The 21727-nt window shown below is 55.8% G+C and overlaps 1 protein-coding gene across 1 annotated transcript in view; it reads left to right on the forward strand.

Moving 5' to 3' along the window:
• Positions 1-21727, forward strand: part of SORCS2 (sortilin related VPS10 domain containing receptor 2) — a 486540-nt gene that overhangs the window by 408959 nt on the left and 55854 nt on the right. Inside the window, exons 6-9 of the mRNA XM_045528260.1 lie at positions 3147-3211; positions 5836-5954; positions 10817-10906; positions 20670-20849. Coding sequence (XP_045384216.1) covers positions 3147-3211; positions 5836-5954; positions 10817-10906; positions 20670-20849 — 454 coding nt within the window. The remainder of the gene's footprint in view (positions 1-3146; positions 3212-5835; positions 5955-10816; positions 10907-20669; positions 20850-21727) is intronic.

Genomic DNA, 21727 nt, shown 5'->3' on the forward strand with positions numbered 1-21727 from the left:
CCAATGTCTCTGAAGGTGCTTTATGAAGTGTTGGACGCAGCACTGGTGGGAGTTGTTGTAAGTGCCATTCAGGTCCCCAGCACGATGGGGCAGTCCTACACCATGACTGGCCATGTGGCCTGTGTCTGTGTAGTCTTGAGGACACAGGGGCAAATGAGGCAGGATGGTCGGTGCCCTTCAGCCCAGGCCACAGTAGGAGGGAAGGTTAGAGAGCCGCTCTGAGCACCCTGGCCAGAGGACCACCTTGTGTGCCTCAAGATCATGCCCACCTATCCCCAGGTGAGCCTTTCCAAGAGTATGGTGTTAAATGCCACCTACATGAGTGTCCAATGGCCACTTGGTCGCTCAGGGTATGTGCCAGGGAGCCTGGTGGAAGTGCTGGATCCCCCAAACCTGCTCCCCACTCCTCCTCCCCCTGCTCAGGCCAAACTCCAGGAGGAAGGGGGGACAGGGAGGGAGGAAGGAGCCCCCACGATTTCTGTGGGACACAAGACAAATGCCTGCAGCCTTCGTAGCCTCAGCCCTTTCATCTCTGTGCAGGTTCCATCCCCCACAGTCCCGTGGGGGAAATAAGCGATGACTATGAAGTGCTCAGGCCAACTGCAGCACATGGCTGGTGTTCAAAGAATGGTCTTCCTTTCGCCTTCCTCCCTGTCTCTTTACGTCTCATTCATTCATTCAAAAGCATGTAATAAACACCGTTTATGTGCCATGCACACATTCCCTAGTCGGTAAGACTGGAGCCTCCCAAAGAACTGGTTTCCACCCACTCACGGAGGAAGATCTGTTCTCACTCTGTAAGGATGGGACAGAACCTCCTCCTGTCCCAGCCTTGTCCCCTGCCTGTGGGTGAGAGGCTGCTCAGCAACAGACCCTGCCTCCTGTGCCCTGACATGACCAGCCCGCATGGCTTCTTGCCAACCTGAGTCCTAAAGAGTCTGGGCCTGGGACAAATGTTAACAGACCTTTTTCCAGACTGTGAGACTATGGAGGGCAGCGATCTGCCAAGTGCATCTCTATATATCCAGCCCCAGCCCTGGACCAGCTCATAGTAGGTGCTCAGTAAATAATGGATGGATGGATGCTCATGCATAGATGAATGAATGGACAGATGCATGGGTGAGTGGGTGGATGCACGGATGGATGGATGAGTCATGCAGGCATACAGGGATGAATGGATGGATGCATGGATGGATGGATGTGCGGATGGATGGACGTATACATGGATGGATGCATACATGCAAATATGCATGGATGGATGAACATATGGCTGGATAGACAGATGGGACACGTGGTGGGCAGGTAGTTGTTTCATATGGCCTCCCCGCTAGCCTGTGCTCTCCTGGAGGGCAGAGGCTATGTCTTGTTCATCTCTGAGCCCACAACCCCTGACTCACAGCGAGTGCTCTGCAGATTTTTATCACACACACAGGGCAGGCCGACAGGGACATGGCTTAGCACAGCTGAATGGAGCACCGGCACGGGCAGTTATGCTGCGGAGTGATTGGATGGAACGGGTGGCTCACCCTCACTGGCGAGGCTGTCAGACTCGTTAACCCTGAGCAGCGGCCTTTGCCCTGCCATTGCTGGCTCCTAAGGGCTGGGAGGAGAGGTGCCACATAAATCCAAGGCAGAAGTGGTGCCAGTGTAATTACTGGAACTGCCAGGGGAGAGTGTCCAAGAAGGTAAGAGGGGGTTTCCACCTCCGGCCGGCCCCACGTGGGTGGGCAGCCTGTGAGAGCGCAGGGGAGAGCTTGGGACAAACGGGGCACAGCAAGTGTGGCCTCCACTGAGACCCTGGACTGAGGGCAGGGCCCCGGGACACAGCTGTCCCGGCCGCTATCCCTTCGCTGCGTTACTGTTGTTCACCACGCTGTGCACAGCCAGGAAGCAGCCTGTGTGATGCAAGTGCATTGGCTTGGGAACGGCGGGGCCTGGGCTGTCCGTCTGAGGTCTGTCACCTGTGTGCCCTGGGGTGTGTTTTCACCTCTCTGAGCCTTGGCTTCTCATGTCAGACGGGGGTAACCAAACCACTTGGCATTACTCCGCACTGAGATGAGGCAACTAGAGCACGTGGGATGTCCCCTGCACCTGCGCACTTGCCACTGTAGCTATTGCGTGGGTTTAGGTGACACGCCGTGTGCAATAGAGACTCCTAGGACTTGGCCCTGCCCCCAAGCTTCCTGCCCACTAAGTGGCTCTGCCCAGCAGGACAGCACCAAGCGGGAGAGGAGTCGGGCAGGGGAGGGGGAGTGCAGCCCCTCATCCTAACACGGGAGCCCCCGGGGCAGCCGCTGTGTCCTGTTTCTCTCTGTCCCCAGGGCCTACTTGGCTCTTGGAGGTGTCTGTGGAGCTCAGACAGTTCTCCATCCCTGCTTCTCACACGCCGGGGGCTCGCCTGCTTAAAGGCGGATCATGGAGGACACAGGCATTAGGACCCTGGCGTGAACAGGGGGTGTGTGGGGTCTGCGGAGAGATGTGTCTCAGCCCCGCGCCACCGGCTTTGCTGCCTCAGCAAGTCACAGAACCCCCCAGCCCGTGAAATGCAAAGGAGGACGCCTGCCTTAGCAAGCTCACCCTGCCCGGGGGCGGGGACAGCACGCCCCCCTCCGTACTGCGAGAGGAGCTGCTCTCCTCTCCCCTGACCCCTGACCCCCCAGAAGCACTCAGGCAAGTCCTGGGGCAGCATGGAGCTCTTGGCGGTGGGGGTGGCCAAGAGCAGGACCTTCCTGAGGTGCTGGACGGGCGAGCTGGCTGAGCAACGGGGAAGGGCAGAGCAGCGGCCCAGGGCAGGGCCGGCTCACATCCCGGGTCGGCCACTCACGGCTGTGCAGCCTTGGGCCAGTCACCTTGAACCTGCCTGTCTCCTGCACTGGTTTTCCATGATCAAAAACAAACACAAGATGTGAAAGTCTTTTACGAAGGAGAAAGTCTTTTATAAACAGTATTGTGACCAGAAGAATGCCAGCCCCACCCGGGCTCCTGCAAGGGAGGATCAGAGGCTCCAACTGCCCCCAGGAGCACAGGGCTCTCGGGGAGGCAGCGTCTCCTGGACCCCCAGAGCAGGAGTAGCCACGTGGCCACCTGGGGTTCGGGAAGGGCGTGGCGACTCCATTCCTAGCACCAACGTCAATCTTGTTTTCCAGGGCTGTGTCTGGGGTGGACGCCGACCCTGACTTGGTCCACGTGGAGGCCCAGGACCCCGGTGGAGGTGAGTCCAGTGGGGCACAGGTGCCAGGTGTCCTGGAGTCCCCTCGCTCCCAGCGCAGCTCGGCCATGCAGTGTTCAATCGTGCGTCCCCCACAGCTTGCCCTGCACGGCTGACCTCATTGTGTTACAATGTGGCATAATTGTAAATGTGCTTGTTTCCAGCCGGGGACATTGAAGTCAAAGGGCTCTGCTCCAGTGGAAAAGTCTATTAAGAGGGCGATTTGTTCTGCCCCTGAGCATCCACTGAGCGCTTCCCGCGCTTCAGCCCCCACCCCGGCTTTCTGGGCTCTGAGCAGGGTGAGGGAGGGACAGGGCTGGGCACACTGACCTGGCCGGCCTCGTGCCGCGGAGAGCCCAGGTCCTGCACGCTGGGAAGACGGAAGGGACAGTGATGAGTGGAGGCGTCAGAGCCCCCTGCACAGGTCCTCTGTGGGGCCAGACCCCAGCCAGGCGTGTTCGTCCCATTAAAAGAGAAGTACTGGCGTCAGCTCCCACCCTGGCCAACCGCGGGATCCCGGGCGACGTGCCTCGGTGTCCTCAGCTGTTAAATGGGAATAATGGCAGTGAGTGCGTGAACACACTCAGCGCCCAGCACGGGCTGCTGTTATAGTTTCCATTTCCATAACCAGGAGAACAGAGCTCGGAGAGGGCCCCGGTTGGCCTGGGTCACAGGCCCTGGCCAGGTACACCCCATCCCCCGCTGCACCCCCCAGCCCTTCACCCCACTCAGAACCCCCGGGCCTCGCAGGGGAATGGGGGGTGACTCCCGGGAGGGTCTTCATGCAGCAGTAGGGGTGGTCGTTTCTCGTGATACCCCGGCCTCCCGCCAGCAGGAAGGACGGGCTCAAACCCTAAATGAGGGGCAGCCTTTGTCACCCAGCAGTTCCCACAACCGCCCTCGGCGAGGAGGGAGCCTCAGCCCCACAGCTGTGACCTCCACGTGAGGGGCCCAAGGCTGGCTTGCCCATGGGTGGGGCCTCCTCCAAAGCTCCTGGAGACCCCCGGCCTGGCCACCCCCGCCTGGGAGTCCCATCGGCATACAGTCTGGCCGAGCGTGGTGGCACAGTGCTGGGGCCTGTTGTCCCTGCGTCTGGCCCTCTGCCCCTCTCCTCTGGCCATTCCTCAAGCTCACCTTGTACCTCTCGTCACCCCTGCTGGGAATGCTCCCCCGTCTCCCCAACCCGGGTCCCTCCCACCGTCCTCGCCTGCCCTGCCAGCCCCTCCTCCGGGTCCCCCATCTCAGCTCCGCATGCTTCCCTGGGCCTGGGGCTCCTAGAGCATCTCCTCTGTGTCCCCCGTGGGGCTGCTGAGCAAGTAAGCACCGAGCCAGGTGCCAGAGTCACCCCTGGAGACCACTGTGCAAAATGTCACAAAATAACATGTGCCATGGACAGACAGACCCTCCTACGCTCACCACGCTGTGTGCTGGTGGCCGGTCTGCCTCTCCCTGGAGCAGCAGCTGGCACGGGCTCCACGTCCCTTCCCACCTCCGTGCCAGTCACTCCGTCCAGGCGCTCGTCGTGGCCACGTGGGAGGGTTTACACCACGGAATCGGCCCGTGCTGTGGGCCAGGGCTTGGCACCCAGCACACGGCCTCTGTCTGTCTCGTTGGCACCAGGCCCTGGAACGGTGAGAGCCTGACCGCGGCGGGTGAGTGAATGAGTGGGTGGGTGAGCAAGTGGGTCGCTGACCGAGTCCCGCCCTGAGCGAGTGTCCCCGCCAGGTCTCCAGCCAGGCAAGTCCCCTGCAGGAAGTGTAGAATTCCAGCACGGAGGGCCACCAGCTATTTAAGTAGAACATGGGCGTGGCTCCAGAGGGCTTGGTGGTGTGCGGCTGTGGGGGACCCCAAGGCACCCTGGGGGCTGCGAGTATCCCACCGCGCAGTGGAGGGACCGAGGCTGAGCCTCCCCCACTGTAAGCTGCAGAGGCTGGATTTGGGTGAACGTGTTCCTGGCCCCCAAGGCCCTGCCTCTAACCACTCTCCACGCTGCCCGGCCACCCTGGGCTACGGTCAAGACTCACCCCAAAGGCGCTGTGGACTCAGTGCCCTTCCCTTGGCCCACTTTGGTCCCTGTGGTTAATTCCCTGTCCTGGCTCACAAGCTGGGAAGAAGAGCTTCCTCGAGGCTTGAGGGCTCCAGCCCATCCGTGTCAATTTGCCCGAGCACCCGGGCCCTGGGGAAACAGGAGCACTTGGAGTAAACACAGCTGCTGTCTGGCGGCGCGTGCATTTGGTTTCGCTTAGCTATAAATATCTGGGAAAGGGCAGAAGCATTTGCTTAACGTTGGAAGGAAAGGAAGCATTTGAGTCCCACCCGTCTGCACCCCTGCTCAGGTGTGGGGGAGAGGAGGGGGTGGAGGAGCTGGGGGGTGTCGGGCACTGTGAGCTGCCCGCGCTGACCCTCCCTGGGGAGGTGGCACGCTCCGGTGCACCACCAGCGCCCGGGGGGTCTGCGGGGCTGTCTCAGAGTGCACCTGGCCCAGCGCGCCCCTCTCAGCAGCGGTGTCGTCACAGGCCGGCCCCATAAAATCCAAACCCACACACAGAGCCCACAGCAGTGGTGTTGGAACCGGTGTCTGAATGTTTGCTCTTCCTGCGCCGCGGGCTGGCGCTCCTGTCCTGCAGGTTCTCGGTACATCACCTGTCACATCCACAACTGCTCCGAGAAGACACAAACAGCCCTGTTCGCAGGCCCCATTGACCACGGCTCTCTGACGGTGCAGGACGATTACATCTTCTTTAAGGTAAAGTTGCTTCCGGGGCTTCTCAAAATTGGCAATAGGCGACGTGGTGAATGAGCGCTCGGGGGAAACGGAATCACTGGGAAAGGAGGTGATAAAACGGCTGTTTTACTTTTGAGAGCAACTTAGCGGTTCCCAGCTCCCGACCAGAATGGTGGCTGCGGGCATTCCCGGAGGCCCCACACAAGCCAGCACCGAGGCTCAGGGACACTGCCGGCTCCCCCTCCCCCTCCCCTCGGCCCACCAGGGACCTCCCCACCACTCGGGGTCCCCGAACCTAAGCCCATTTGGCTCCATCTGGCTTCTTTGGTGACTTTGGAAGTGATGAGGGCTGTTCCTGGTCATTGCCTTGGCCGCCAGGCACCAGTTCCACACCCCCGTAACCAGGGCCTGCTGCCTGTGCCCCCCCTGCCTCCAGGCCACAAGTGGCACCACCCTCGACACCCATGTGGGCCGAGCTAATTCAGAAACTCTAGTACAGCTGGTCACACAGCTTCTTGATCACCTCCATGGATGAGGAGCTCACCCCTTCCAAAACAGCCCGGCCCTCTCCTGGACTGCTCAAGCCATTAGCTCATTCTGGTCCCACGACTGAGTCTGCTTCCTCTGACTCCCACCCGTCAGTCCCTGCTCTGCCCTCCAGGACCCTGTGAGACAAGTCCGAAGTCTCCCACTGAGAAAGCCCCATGAGGGCAGCTGCTGGGTGCCTGCTCCCCGGAAGGCCCGCCACACTCCCAGCCTCCTCCGTACCCCGTCTCAGCAGCACTCCCTCCCCTGCGCCCCTCTCCACGCTTGGCATGTGCCCAGTTAGGAGCCTGAACAGGCAAGGGCATCCCAGCCTGCATTAGAGCCGGCCAGACCGAGGCTCCTACCAGCACCCGCCCTGCCCTCTGGCCCTGCCGTGTCCATGCCCTCTGCTGATGCCCAGCCCCCAGCGTCCTGTGCCCCTCGCGTCTGCAGTGCTGCTGCCTGTGCCCGGAGTGCCTGCGCCCCTTTCTCCACTGCCCAATCCCCGCTCCTTCTCCAAGACCCAATCACTCACCGCCCCCTCCAGGAAGTCTTCCCTGACCTCTGCCTCCACTCTGGGGCCACTGGCTGCCTGCTCGGAGCACCTCGGCCCAGGGCCTTCCCTGTCACCGCCCAGGCCCCATTGTGTCATTGTGTATGGTTTACTCCTGTTGTTCCTGTGCCAGACACAGGCAAACCGAGGCTGGGCTCCAGGGCCACACTCACTGCCTGTTCTCCCAGCGTCTAGCGTTGTGTTTCTGCGAATACCCGCTGAGCACTGGAGCAAAGACAGCGTCAGCTTCATTGGTAACCACATCCGTGTTGAGCGGTTTCTAAACTTTACATGGTCTGGCCTGCCAGGGCCCCCAGCCTGAGAGCCGGGAGCGCACCTGTGCCGAGCAGGTGGCCCTCCCTCTGCAGCGAGGGGGACGTGCACCCTGTGGAACCCGGCGTCTGGGGGAGGGGGTTAGAGGCCCGATGGTCGGGTGTGGCTGTGGGAGGGAACCCGGGGAGGCTGGAGGAGGCCCCTGGGCTCTGAGCGGTGCTGTCGGGAGGCGGGTCCTGCCCAGCACCTCAGTCAGTCTTATGGAGAGGGAGGGGCGTCTCTGGGAGGGGGCTAAAGCCACATGGCTTGTCTCAGCCAGGATGGGGCGTCTGGTCACCTGGGGGCTTGGGCAGCATTCACATCTGCTCTTTGTTCAGACATGGCTGTGCAGTGGTCTCGCTTCTGTTTCCCTCTGCTGCTGTCACAGAGTGGCCCTGTCTGATGTGGGCGCTAGGTGACAGGTGACATTGTCTGTGTTGATCTGGAGAAGGCCCAGGCCCGGCGGCTCTAGCAAGAGCCAGGTCCAGTGCACAGAGCACGCTGTGGCCGCCGGGCCGCCGGGCTCCGTCTGGGCTCCAGTCTGGTTTCCGTCTTTCTCAACAACCGCACGGAAAAGCTTGTCCCACCCCCCACCTCGGGCCCCGCCCTGGTCCTCAGCAGCCCCAGGCCCCTGCTGAGATGGAGAAGCCTCAGCCCCCCGCCCCCCGCGCCACGCAGGAAGTGCGTCTGAGCGCCGCGGCCTGCGGAACTGCCCGGCAGCCTGCAGCCTCTTCTGCTCTGTGGCAACAAGTCCCTGTGGCCTCTGGTTCTGAGACCCCCGTGGTCCTGTCCTAAAGGGCATTTCTGTCTCTGGGAACAGAGGCCTGGTGCTGGGGTGGCCCTGCTGTATCCATCTAAGAGCGGAGATCCCCGCGGTGGCCCCATCCATGCTCCCGGCCACTGTGACAGCATGTCTCCCAAGCCCCTGCTCTGTGACAGATGCCCATAAATGGCCTTACTCACAGAATTTCATGTGTTTGCAGCGGGCCCATTTTAATGAAAAGAAAACTGAGGCTCAGAAAAACTAATTGCCCTGCCAGTGACACAGCCGGCCAGTGACGACACCTGGGGGTGGGGCCCTCCAGCCTCCTCTCCCCCTCGCTGGGCAGTTCCCCTCCCTGAGGCCAGCGGCCCCCGGCGGTGTGCGGTGGGCACCCATCTCCTCTCTGCACGTCCTCAAATCTGAGCAGGCGGCACTCAGTCCCCTTCCAACAGGGACAGCAGGTGTCTGAAGTGTCCTTTGCCCACAGCCACGTCTTCAGTCTGCTCTGGCAGAAGGAGCACTGGCTCGGGAGTCAGCAGAGAATCCGGCCCCTCCACCAACGAGTGGGCGACCCGGGCAAGCCTGGAGCCCCACCCAGCCTGGGCACAGGGCGGCCTGGGGAGGAGGCAGCCGCTGCTGTGCGAGGACCCTGCGGCTTAGGCCCCTCCTGAAGCCACTGACAGGCTGGGCGGGCCCCAGCGTCTGGCCCAGCAGACCTGGGCCTGGAGTCCGGGTGCAGCGTGGCTCTTGGTCAGGTCCTTTGCTGAAGCCACCGGGCCTGGCCCAGGCTGCTCGGGGAGGGGTCCGGGCTGCATGAAGGCGTATCTCAGACCCCCGCCAGGGCTCGGACCCCGATGCGCCTCTGAGCCTCAGTCTGCTAATCCCGCACGACCTTCCCTTCCCACAAGGATGGCCCCTGGCAGAGGCTGGCCGAGGTCACTCTGGGGAATGCCCTGCAGGGTCCCACACATGGCGCTGCTGCGGGTCAACCTCCCGCCTTGCTCTTGCCGCTCGGGTGCCCCCACTGGCCGGGCCACAGGCTTCCGGTGGGTCATTCTGTGAGAGGGACGGCACAAAACACGTGAGCAGCTCACACTTCAGGGTTTTTGTTGTGATTAGGACATCCCGGCAGCTCAAGGCTGGCCTCAGGGGGACTCGCCTGAACCCGCCCCCGGCACGGGGACCTGCCCAGCCCCTGCAGTGCCATCTCCAGGGACACAAACGTGTAGAGGGGCATGGAGGCTGGTCAGGCCTGGCGCTGCCTTCTCCCCCCATCCCTGGAACTCTGAGAAGGGGCAGAGAATTCTCTCAGCCACTCCCTTGGGTTAAGCAGGTCTGTCTCCCGCTGCCACAATAGTGGCTCTTCCTTCCGAGGGAGCAGGGCGCTGCCTCCTCCAGGAAGTCCGCCAGCCTCCTCCACCCCAGGAGCTGTTTCTCTGAGCTCTCAGGACCCCAGTGTGTCCAGCACCACAGCTCTCCCCATTCAGGGGGCACAGAGGGCCAGACCCCCCCAAGACCTCACAGTCCCTGCCTGCATGGACAGAATTGTCTTGTCCTTGTCGCAGTCACAATCAACAGCACGTGGTTGGCCATTGTAAGGGGCTGCTGTGTATTTGTTGGTGTGCAACAGTAACCACATACAACACCGTCATGCTTCCTAGGGGACCAGCCCCCCAACCTGCACGCCCCAGACGCTGGTCCCCACTGCTGCCTATCCGGTGGCCTCTGACACTGTCATCCCATTTTACAGGGGGAAACTGAGCTCAGAAAGCTTGTGTAACTCTCCAAGGCCACATGGCTTGTAGGGGCTGGAGCTGGAATCTGAACCCAGGCAACGTCTGTGCTCTGAGGCACTGCACCGTGCTGCCATGTGCACACACAAACATGGGACACACACGTGTGCACACACACAGGACTCATGTTCACACACGGAACACACAACCACACATGTTCCTATGGGATGCACAAACACGTGCATGGGATGCATGTGCACATGATGCACACAGAGAACATGTGAGAGGCACGCAGTCACACTCATGTACACCTAACACACACACGTGGTAAGACAGCGGCTGCAGGAAACTGTCCTCTCCCTTTGGCTGCCCCACTCCTTCCCGTGCCCTGTTCTCTTCTCCTTGTTCCCTGGAAAGCAGAGGCCTCTCTTCTCCAGCCTCTTCTACTATAATACCTAGGAGGCAAGTTTTTCAAGCGCTGTGCCTCAGTTTCCTCTGTTCATTATGGGATCAAATGAGCTGCCCAGGGTAAAGCACCCAGGAGGGTGCAGCCATGCCACAGTCCTCAGGAAGTGTTGCCTCTGGCTTTGTTTATCACACCCAGTGGTTTCGTGGTCACCTTTTGTGGCTTGAGCTTTTCTTTGGCCTGTCCCCTCCTCTACCCAGTGACTCTCCAAAGTACCCTTTTTAAAGGAAGATCCGGGAAACAGATCTTTCTGCATCTTATTCCGTAACTTGGATGCAGGGGAACAAGGAGCTGAGAGAGCATGGAGAAAGAGGTTAGTTCTAACTCTAGGAAGTAGAGGAAGACTTCCCGGAGGAAGGGCACTTAATATGGGGCTTTGCGGGATAAAGGAGTCTATCTGTTTCAAGCAGAGCAGGTGTACGTAAAGGGGCATTTTCATCAGCTGAATAAAATCTGTAGTTCTTCATTCATGAGAATCTGACTTGTCAGGAAATCAAGCCCCTTAAAAATGTGTTTCTTCCCTCCTGCTAGGCAACATCAACAAACCGGACCAAATACTACGTCTCTTATCGTCGCAATGAATTCGTCCTGATGAAGCTGCCGAAGTATGCATTGCCCAAGGTGAGAGTGGCTCCCCATTCTACCTGGCCCCGGGGCCAGAGCCCGAGCTTGCAGGTGTGGCGGTGCTTGGTGGTCCCAGGTCAGAATGGACAAGTGTGGCCATGCTCCTCCAAAACTCTCCCCACACCCCCTCCATTCCAGCCCACCCAGCCCCTTCCAGCCTCAGAGGTGCCCAGCCTCTACCTGTTTTAGAGCCTCTGCCAAGCTCTTCCCTCTGCCTGCTTTGTCTTTCACCAGAACTTTTGCACATGTGATGTTTCAGGGGACATGTCACTCACTAGTGACTCTCCAGGCTGGTCTAGGCCTCGGTTTTCTGCCCTCATCCCACCCTTATTCCTGATGCCCAGGGCGCTGGGGACCCCAGCTCCTATGTTTGTCCCTGCTCTTGTCCGGCATTGCCAGGGGTGGAGACAATTTCTGTTTCATGCACCGCTGCACTCCAGCCACCTTGTAGGGTGTGTGGCACATAGTAGGTGCTCAATTAATGCTACATCCTTCCCCTAGCCTGGACAAGCAAACAAGGGGGATTTGGGGGCAGATCTGCCCCAACTCTGCCCCTGGCCCTGCCTCAGAGCCTAGCTCCACCATCCCAACCCTGCTTATATGTCATTCCCGCTTCACAGAGGAGGTGATAAGTTCAGAGAAGCTGAGGAGCCTGTTTAAGGCCACACAGCTAGTCAGACACCAAAGCAGGTCTCAAACCCAGGCCCAAGTGAGTCAACCCAGGCTCATGCCACAGTCCCCTCCAGGGGACGGTCAGAGGATGTGCGTTACAGACTGCTGCCCCACATGCATAATTTAGCAACACAGACTGAGCCTCCCCTGCCTCTGCACGGATTTACTGAGCACCAAACATAAGCCAGAAACTGTGCTGGGAGCTGATGTTGCGGCTGTGGATCAGGCGCCCATGTCCCTGCTCCTGCAGGGTTTTCAGACAGGGAACAGGTGGAAGATCGAGGAGACAGACACTTGTGCGAAACAACTGCAAGTTGTGATTGGCTGTGAAGGGAGCGAGACACAGAGTGACAGAGGACATGTGTGCACATGCGAGTGTGTGGCTGATTAAGGCTCCTGGAGGGGACATTTCATCTGAAGTCCAAAGGACACGAAGTGGCTCTGGGAAGAGCAAGGAAAAGTGGTTCCATGGGGGGCGGAGCACAAGCAAAGGCCCTGGGGCAGAGAGTGTGGGTAGAGGACAGGACACCACTGCCCTGGCCCTCCAAGCTGGGGACTGTAGATTGTGATAAAGTCCTTGGGCACATGAGCTTCTGCACTGGGGAGCCAGAGATAGGAAAAGTCCAGGAGGCCTTCTTGAAACTTCTCTTTAAAAAAAGGAAAGGAAAAGAAAAAAACAGAAAGGAAAGGAAAGAAGGAAAGGAGCAACCTTAGTAGACTGACTCCAGGCTTGGCTGAGCAAACTGCAAGCTAATGGCTTCAGTCCAGGCAAAGGCAGCTGGCATCCCTGGGGGGGAGGGACTGTTTCAGATGTGAGAGGCTTTCCCTTGGCCCCTGCGGCAGTGGCCCTAGGGGCTGTGCCATCAGAAGCCTCCTGTGTCTTGGGCCCTCTGTCCCAGTGTTGCAGAGGGGCGTGCGTGGCTGGGGGTCGGGCCCATGCCAGGGGCTGTCTCTGTCCCCCTCTGGTAGTGGGCGTGGGAGTGGCTGGACCAGGGTCAGGTTGTCTCCAAGGGTGTTCTGAGGAGCCTATGGCCACAAGTCAAGACCTCTGTGACTTTGAGCAATGGCTCCCAGACCTCGGCGTCCCCGTCTGCAGATGTGATGTCCCAGTGTGTGTTTCTCAAAGTCGTCGGTGAGATTTGCAGGAAGCACCATGGCGTGTCCCCCACTGCGAGCCCTCAGCATTGTGCGTTTCACACCGGCTTCCTTCTTGCCCCGTCTCTGTGGAAACTGGGGGTCGTGGAAAAGACTCGTGAGGCTCTACTAAGAGGTACGGCCCAGGGTCATAAGGGGACGACAGAAATGACAGACACAGCTTCACGTCATTCAGGCCCTAGGGAAGACCAGGAACCCGTCCAGAGCGGGTGGCATTTGTAGTGGCTCTCAGTGTCCTCGCTCAGGGGTCCGCGCCCAGGACCCAGTGAGGGCAGCTGAGGATGCCGGGGGTCGGGGTGCTCCCCGGAAGCGGCCCGGCGCCCTGCGGGGGCCCCTCACACTCTCGTTGCCCAGAGCTTCGCCGCCCAGGAGAGCAGCCCACCCGGGTTCCCCTCGCAGCTGGTTCTCAGAACTGGCTAATGGAATTTCCTAATCGGATTTTGTTGTTTTCTGGTGACTTTGTACCTCTTGCCTGTTTTCTACCCCCACGCCACCCCCAACTTTTTTCTGTTTCTTTTTTTCATTGCCTGAGTAGCAGCATGAGAACAATAGAAATCGGGTTGCAGGGGCCTCGCCCACAAACCTCCCTCCCTGTCCACGCTGTCCCTGTTTATGTCCCCCACCCCGACCCTGCAGTCTTCAGCCATATGCCAAAGCGACGTTCGTGTAGCCTAATCACAAGCAGGCGCTCCCCCTCCAGCCTGCTTCCACAGGACGTTGCAGCCTGAGACTTTTTCTAGAATGCCGATACCCACTTTACATGACGGCACAACTTTGAGCTGAGGAGACCGTAGCCTGTTCAGCTAAGCCACACTCTTCTCATTTGGACATTTGGGCTCTTTCCATTTTTCATAATTACAAACAGTGCTGCAATGAACATATTTGTGCCTGCGGGTATTTCTTTTTAATTCTCTTAAGTTAAAGGCTAAGAAGGACTTTGGGACAACAGGTACAAGTATTTGTGTAGCTTTGTTGCTTTCTAAAACACTTCCACCCTGACACCAGCAAAGTTAGAGTAGATCAGTTTCAGCACAGCATTGCCAAATTTTGTGTTTTATCATTTTTTTCTATCTTCCTTCTATGTTAAAGGATACAAATGATACCCTTCTGGTGTTTTAATTTACCTATCTGTGAAAACTATAAAGGTTAAACAGTTTTTCTTATATGTGCCAATATCCTTTGTTTGAATTGTTTACTTGTAATGATTTTATTTAAAAAAATACTCAAGTTCCCTAAGAGAGGGGAAAAAAAATAGGCCAAGGCTATAAACACACAAAAGAGAAGAAAATACAAATAACTATCAATTATATAAAAAACATTCATAAAAAGGGGTAAATGCAAATTTACTTTAAAGTAAAATATTCCTGTATTTGGAATAATGTATTTAAAGTAAATTAATATTCACAGACCACAAGAATAAAGGAGGAAGTGACACCAGGGACGATGGCAGAGGAGAAAGCGCCAGGACCCCGTCTCCCTGCCTAGACAGCAGTTGCACTGGAAGCATCTGTCCCATGGCTGCTTTGGAATCTGAAGTCTGTTCGAAGGCTGCAGTTTCCAAGTGAAGGCCTGAGTGGTTTATCAAGGCTAATTTTGACATCACAGCTTCTGTGGCTATGAGTTATTTTTTTTTTAAAAAAAGGTTAATATTGAGAATTTCAGCTCTTAGCGTGGTGAAGGCCCCCCATGCCCGCCCCTCCCCTGTGGCCGGCGAATGTGCCTGTGTCCCTGAGCGGCCGCACACAGCTCGCGGGAGCCAGAGCGGGCAGTAAGGACTTGTGCTCCCAGTCCCAGGGTCTGCGCCGTGACTGCTGCCCGCTGCTGACCCGCCCGTGCAGGTGCAGATGCCCAGATGGGCACCACTGTCGCCACCGCACTCGCTGAAGTGGCTTCCAGGGGACTTAAAGGGCTAGAGCCTATTTTTCCCCCTTTAGTGTCCCCTTTTGGGAGCCAGACATTGAAGGACTAGTACGTTCGAAGCAACCACTTGTATGGGGGATTTAGACAGTCCCCGTGCACGCCCAGGGAAAAGCACAACTCAGAAAAGGCCTCAGACCTATGTTTACATGTAAGGCGATCCTTGGCACAGAGACAGCCTACAGCAATCAAAAATATAAACAAAAGATGGCAAGCCCTGCAGAAAGGGAACAATCTAAGTACCAGAGTTACCATATTATTAGATTAGACATTATATTCAGATGTCCAGTTTTTGACATAAAATAAGTTATGAGGCACACAAACATGCATTCCAAGGAAAAAATCAACAGAAACCTCTGAGAAAGACCAGATGGCAGACCCGCTAGACAAAGACTTTAATACGGGTGGTCAAGGCACTAACGAGAAACACGGACCGAACAAGAAAATGATGCATGGACAAAATGGAAATACCAATAAAGAGATAGGAAACATAAAAATGAACCAAAAAGAAATTCTAGAGCTAAAGAGAATAATTGAGAATTATTTGAATTCACCGGAGGAATTCAAAAGCACATTTGAAAAGCAGAAGAAAGAATTAGGGAACTTAAATACAGGGCAATTGAAATTATCAAGTCTAAGGCACAGAGAGAAAAAAGATTAACGAAAGTGAATGCCATCTAAGGGACCCTTGGACACCATCCGGCAGACCAGCACGTGCATTGTGGGGATTGCAGAAGGAAAAGATGAGAGATGGGGCAGAGAGATCATTTGAAGAAATAATGGCCAAAAACTTCCCAAAATTGATGAAAGACATGAATATAAATATCTAAAAAGCTCGCCAAACTCCAAGAAGGATAAACACAGGGAGACTCATACCAAGACACGTAATCAACCTGTCAAAAGACAGAGACAAAGAGAGAACCTCGAAAGCAGCAGGAGAGAAATGATTTGTCCCGTACAAGCAATGCTCGGTAAGACGATCAGCAGGTTGCTCACCGGGAGCCCAGAGGCAGCAGGCCATGAGCTGACAAGTGCAAAGTGCTGAAAGAATTTGATGAAGGTGTTCCATGAATTTTATATAAACGTCCATGGCGAAATTGCCCCAATCATGTCCAGTACAAATGCTTTTAAACTTTTCCAAAATTACTCCTTTCAAATGTATTCGCCATAACTAATAGAATAATATGTATATATACCATTGTAATACAGTATAATATTATAAGGTGTAATACCATTTCCAGCTGCCTCTTCATTCCTCCTCCCCTGACTGCCTCACCTCCTGGAGGAAGCTCCTGGGGAACTCTCAGTATCCATTCTGCCCTTCATCCTAGTTTAACCAACACTGAACTTTAGCCAGTACCTTGCTTCCCAGCTGAAAGACTGCATTTCCCAGCTTCCCTTGCAGCTGCATGTGGTCATGCTTCTAGAATCTGGCCTACACAATGCTAGCAGCATTGTCCTGTGTGACCTCTCAGAGCCTTCTGTCAAAGGTCAGCCTTTCTTCCCCTCCTCCCCGCTGCCTCGCGTGTCAGTGTGACGGCCGGAGCTCCAGCACTCACCTTGGACCATGAGGACAAGAGCCACATGGGGACAGGGACAGGGAGTGGTGACCTGGAAGAAAGGAGCCTCTGTCCCTGGTGACTTTGTGGCACTTCCAAGCTGGACTGTCTATTTTCAGACTTCTTTTACATAGGAGAGAAATGAGCTTCTATCTTGTCTCAGTTGCCTTTTTTTTTTTTTTTGCCTGTTTCTGCTACTTATAAGCAAACTTAATTCCACTTGATAACAAACATTGGGAACCTTGGTGTTTCCTTCCATGTGTTTCTCCAGGCGAGAACCAGGCCACACAACGATGCACAACCGCATAGCCATATATGTGAATGTTTCTCATGTCCTTTGTTTAAAAATGATGTCAACAAATGCCTCTGTTTCTATCTTTTCTCAAAAAATAAAATAAAATAAATACAACATTTAGCAAAAATTGCCTATCATTTATAACTCTGTGATCAGCAGATATTTTTACAAGGCCATTCTCAATATTAGCACACATAAAGTGGAACGAGCGCCCTCTAACCCTGCTGGTGGGGAAGGAACTAATGAAAACTTTCAGGACAGCAATTTAACAAGTAACATGAGCTTTAAAAATGTCCCCAGTCTCCATTGCAGCGATTTCCCTTCTTGGGAACTTGCAGTAAGGAAATAACCAGAGAGGCAGAGATCTACGTCTGGGAATGTTCACGATTGTCTTGCAATAATGTTGAAAACACTAAGGATTTACCAGTTGGGAAATGGTTCAATAAAATCTAGTCTATCCACAAAATGGAATATCATGCAGTCATTAAAAGCGGTGTTTATAGATAATTTTAACAGCAGAGGAAACTACTCCCCATACAATGTGAAAGAGCAAGCTATAAAGTATACATGAAAAATATATGTATCACGCTTGGGAAAAAGCCCAAACATAAACATTTTCAAATATTAATATTAGGTCTCTCCAATCCACAGAATGGGAGAAAATATTTGCAAACTACCCATCTGACAAGGGATTAATAATTAGAACATATAAGGAGCTCCAACAACTCAATAGGAAAAAATATAATCATCTGATTTTTAAAATGGGCAAAGCATGTGCCTGTAGTCCCAGCTACTCAGGAGACTGCGGCAGGAGGATTGCTTGAGCCCGGGAGTTTGAGGTTGCTGTGAGCTATAATGACACCACTGTACTCTACTTGGGGTAACAGAGTGAGACTCTGTGTCAAAAAATAAATTAATTAATTAAAGTAAAGTAAAACGGGCAAAGGATCTGAATACACATTTCTCAAAAGAAGACATAAAAATGGCCAACAAGTACATGAAAAAATGCTCAACATCATTAATCATCAGAGAAATGCAAATCAGAACGATAATGAGATTTCATCCCACCCCAGTTAAAATGGCTTTTATCAAAAAGGCAATTAACAAATGCTGGTGAGGATGTGGAGAAAGGGGAACCCTCCGTACACTGTTGGGAATGTAAAATAGTGCAACCACTATGGAGAACTATGGAGAACAGTATGGGGTTTCCTCAAAAGAACTAAAAATAGAGCTACCCTGTGACCCAGCAATCCCACTCTGGGTAGACACCCAAAAGAAGGGAATTCAGTATATCGAAAAGGTCTCTGAACTCCCATGTTGACTGCAGCACTGTTCACAATAGCCAAGGTATGGAATCAACCTGTGTCCACCAATGGATGAATGGATAAAGAAATCGTGGTACATATGCACAATGGAATATCATTTAGCCACAAAAAGACTGAAATCTTGCCGTTTGCAACAACATGGATGGAACTGGAGAACATTATGTTAAGTGAAATAAACCAAGCACAGAAAGACAAATCTTGCATGTTCTCACTCACATATGGGAGCTAAATACTAAAACAATTGAGCTCACGGAGACAGAGAAGGAGGGTTACCAGAGGCTAGGAAGGGTAGCAGGGAGGGAGGGGTAAAGTGGGGATGGATCAATGGGCGCAAAAATACAGTAGATAGAATGAGCAATATTTGATAGCACAACAAAGTGACTACAATCAACAATTAGTTAGGGTACACTTTAAAATAACTAAAGGAATGGAACTGGAATGTTCCTAACACAAAGAAATGATAAATACCTGAGGTGGTGGATACCCCAGTTACCCTGATTTGATTAATTCCCATTGTGTGCCTGTATCAAAACATCACATCTACTCTATAAATATGTATGATTACTATGTACCCATAGTAATTAAAAATAAAGATTAAAAAAATAATCTCTCTAGGGTGGCAGTACAAGTAACTTTGAGACACTTTCACGTTTTCCTTTGTCTCCCAGATTGTAAAAAACACTTACCCAGTGCATTTACAGTCCAGAGGAGGCAAATTGTGAACTGAGGAATTAACGCAGCCACTGTGAATACTGAACCCTGGCTGTGCAGTTGAAGCCAAGGCACCCCCTGAGCCCGAAGCACCCGTCATCTCACCAGCCCCCCAGTCCCCCTGCAGGGCAATCTGACTGCAGGGGCCACTTCTCTGCCATGGCATGGACCAGTGGTCAGGCCTCCCCGGAGGGGCAGAGAATGCCCAGTAAATGGGGGCAGGGTGCCAAGGCAGGGAGAAAAGAGCAGAAACCAGCCTGCCACCTGCAGGCACCTCACACGCAGCACCCTGTGGTCCCACTGCATAGATAGGACCCGCCAGGCCCTGGGCCTGCCCTGTGCTCCTGCCCCGGTTATGCGTGTCTTGGTTCCGGTTGTTTCTGTGTGTTAGATTCATGTCCTGAGACACAGGCCCCAGTCTGTGTGGCTATGGGGTCCTCCCTGTCTGTGGGGTGCATGGTAGGTGCTTCCCAGCACGGCACCCCTCTTCTGCAGAGCCCCTTGTGGTTCCGTGGTGCAGGGGACAGGCAGGTGATGAGGGGCGGGGTCCAGTCTCACACTCAGGCGTCCAGCCTGGCCCCGAGCGACCTGCCAGACCTGCCCCAACTGGAGACCACGCTCCAGCAGCAGGGTAGGGACTCGGTCTGTCACCACGCAGAAAAGCAGTGACCTCCCTGCGCCCTCCCCTCAGATGAGAAAAGGTAGAGTGAGGCGCATCCTCAGGCTGCCCCAGCCACATGCCGGCCTGGCCTCTCCTCCGCCGTCCATCCTCCGCGCCTGTGTCCTGGCAGCTGTGTTGCCAGCAGGCAGTAAGTTTCCAAGCGAGAAAGGCCGAGCGATAGCGGCTGCGGGGTAAAAGCTCGTGATGGCTTCAGAGTGAGCTGAGCCGATGTCTCTTCTCGTGCCTCCCACGCGGGAGAAAAGAAAAGCAAGAAACCAAAGTTATCCCCTATTTTCTTTTGTATTTGATTCAGTTTTGGTTTTTTTCTGAATTAAAAAATCTGGAACTGGGATTGGGTTTGGTGGTTCACACCTGTAGTCCCCGCACTTTGGGAGGCCGAGGTGGGAGGATCACTTGAGGCTAGGAGTTCGAGACCAGCCTGGGCAACACAGTGAGACCCTGTCTCTACAAAAACTAAAAAATTAGCCGGGTGTGGTGGTGCACACCTGTAGTCCCAGCTACTCAGGAGGCTGAGGCAGGAGGATCACTTGAGCCCAGGAGTTTGAGGCTGCAGTGAGCTATGATTATGCCACTGCACTCCAGCCTGGGTGACAGAGTGAGATCCTGTCTGAAAAAAAAAAAAAAAAAAGAACAAAACCCACAATCTGGACCTGAACCTGAGACCAGTGTGCTGAGCCCACTCTGGAGCCACCTGAGCCACCTGCTCCCAGAAGCAGGAACCGAGGCTGGGGCCTTCGCCGTGGCTTCCCCTTCCCCAGCACTTTCCCTCCCAGGCTCACCTGGGGAGGCCTCCCTGACCACGCTGTGGGGTCCTTGTCGGGCTCCTTCTCTGCCTTCCGCACCAGGCTGTGTGCCCACGGGCCCGGTGCCGGCTTGGGGCTGACGCAGGGGCTGTGGATGGGTGGCAGCTCGTGTGTCAGTGCGACAGCTGCAGCCCAGGACCTGAGCTGAGCGGACTCCCAGACTCCCCGTGCCTGCCATGTTGAAAAGGGTGGGGACAACATCTGGTTTTCCACTGTATCCCAGTGCCTAGACCGTGCCTGGCACATAGTAGGTGCTTAACAAATATGTGGTGAGTGAATGAAGGAGTAGAGGACTCACTGATCCTCTAGATGGGGGGGGGGTGGGCAGCCGAGTCACGCTGACCGTCTGGGGGCTGCACGGAGGTAGGATGCCTCCTCCCCTGCTGGACGGGGGACAGACTGCCTGGTGTGGGACGAGGAGGAGCAGGTGTCCCTGGCCACCCTCCCACCCCAGGTGCGGAGGGTCCCGGGTCACCCCTAGTTTAGAGGTGTGCAAATGGGGGCCCAGGAGGTAGTGGGGCTTGTCCACAGCCGCAGAGCCCAGATGCAGCTCCAGGTCAGGCTGACGCTGCCGCCAGCTCCCCTTCCTCCCCCGCCACCCTCAGCCCATCTCTGACCCTATGCCCCCCGTGTCCCCCCAGGACCTGCAGATCGTCAGCACGGACGAGAACCAGGTGTTTGTGGCGGTGCAGGAGTGGCACCAGGCAGACACCTACAACCTGTACCAGTCGGACCCGCGCGGCGTGGGCTACGCGCTGGCGCTGAGGGACGTGCGCAGCTCGCGGCAGGCCGAGGGGAGCGTGGTCATCGACATCCTCGAGGTGGGACCGCGGGTGTGGTTGTGGCGCCAGGCCTGCCCGCCCACAGCCCTCCGCCCCTCTCTCCCCCGTCTCCCCCGTGCTCTGTCCCTGGGGCCTGCAAACAGAGCTTAGGCTGCGCAGGCCAAGAGGAAGTTCCGCAGGTACTCTTACAGTGAGGGAGAACCCGCTCCGGCCCAGGGCCCCGGCCCGAGGGAGCCCGTGCACTGTGCCAGCTCACTTCTCGGATCCCACCGACGTCCCTCAGACACCCAGCGGCCCCACCCAGGCCAGGCCACTCACGGGCCATGTCCTTGGTTCCTATTGACACCATAGCCAGCGAGGGGGACCCCTCAGTCCACTTACAAGTCAGGAAACTGAGGCTGCCCAGACAGACCCAGACATGCGCAGGAAACCCTGGACTAGTCCAGGTCTGTCTGCTCCAAGCTGGGCCCCTCCTCTGGGGACCCTCTCCCCTCCACCCCCAGGTTCCTCCTGCGTGGCCCGCCCGTGGGAGGCCCCGGTGAGGGGGCCACACTCCTGTGCCATTAGGCCACAGGTAGGTGACACGTGAGCTGAGTTCCTTGCTGGCACATGGTGGCCTCTCATCCCTGCCAGGGCAGGGCAGTGTGTCACATGGGTGGCCAGTGGAGCCTTGGGCAGACATTCTCGTTTACGGGCTTGTGAGCAGTAGGCCCCTCCCGGACGGAGCCAGCATGGTGGCTTCAGCGTTCGTCTCTCCCCTGTCGTCAGCAGCGGGAGCAACCGTCGCCAGGAAAGTAATGGATGGAATCATTTGTTCACAGTGAGAACCCGTTTCTCAGGGTCGCTCCCCAGCAGTTGCTGCTTGCTGAATGCTGCCCTGCAGGGGGCCCTTCTCCTGCCCAAGGCAGGGACCCCTG

The sequence above is a fragment of the Lemur catta genome, chromosome 17 (genome assembly GCF_020740605.2).
Source record: "Lemur catta isolate mLemCat1 chromosome 17, mLemCat1.pri, whole genome shotgun sequence".
Taxonomy (NCBI): domain Eukaryota; kingdom Metazoa; phylum Chordata; class Mammalia; order Primates; family Lemuridae; genus Lemur; species Lemur catta.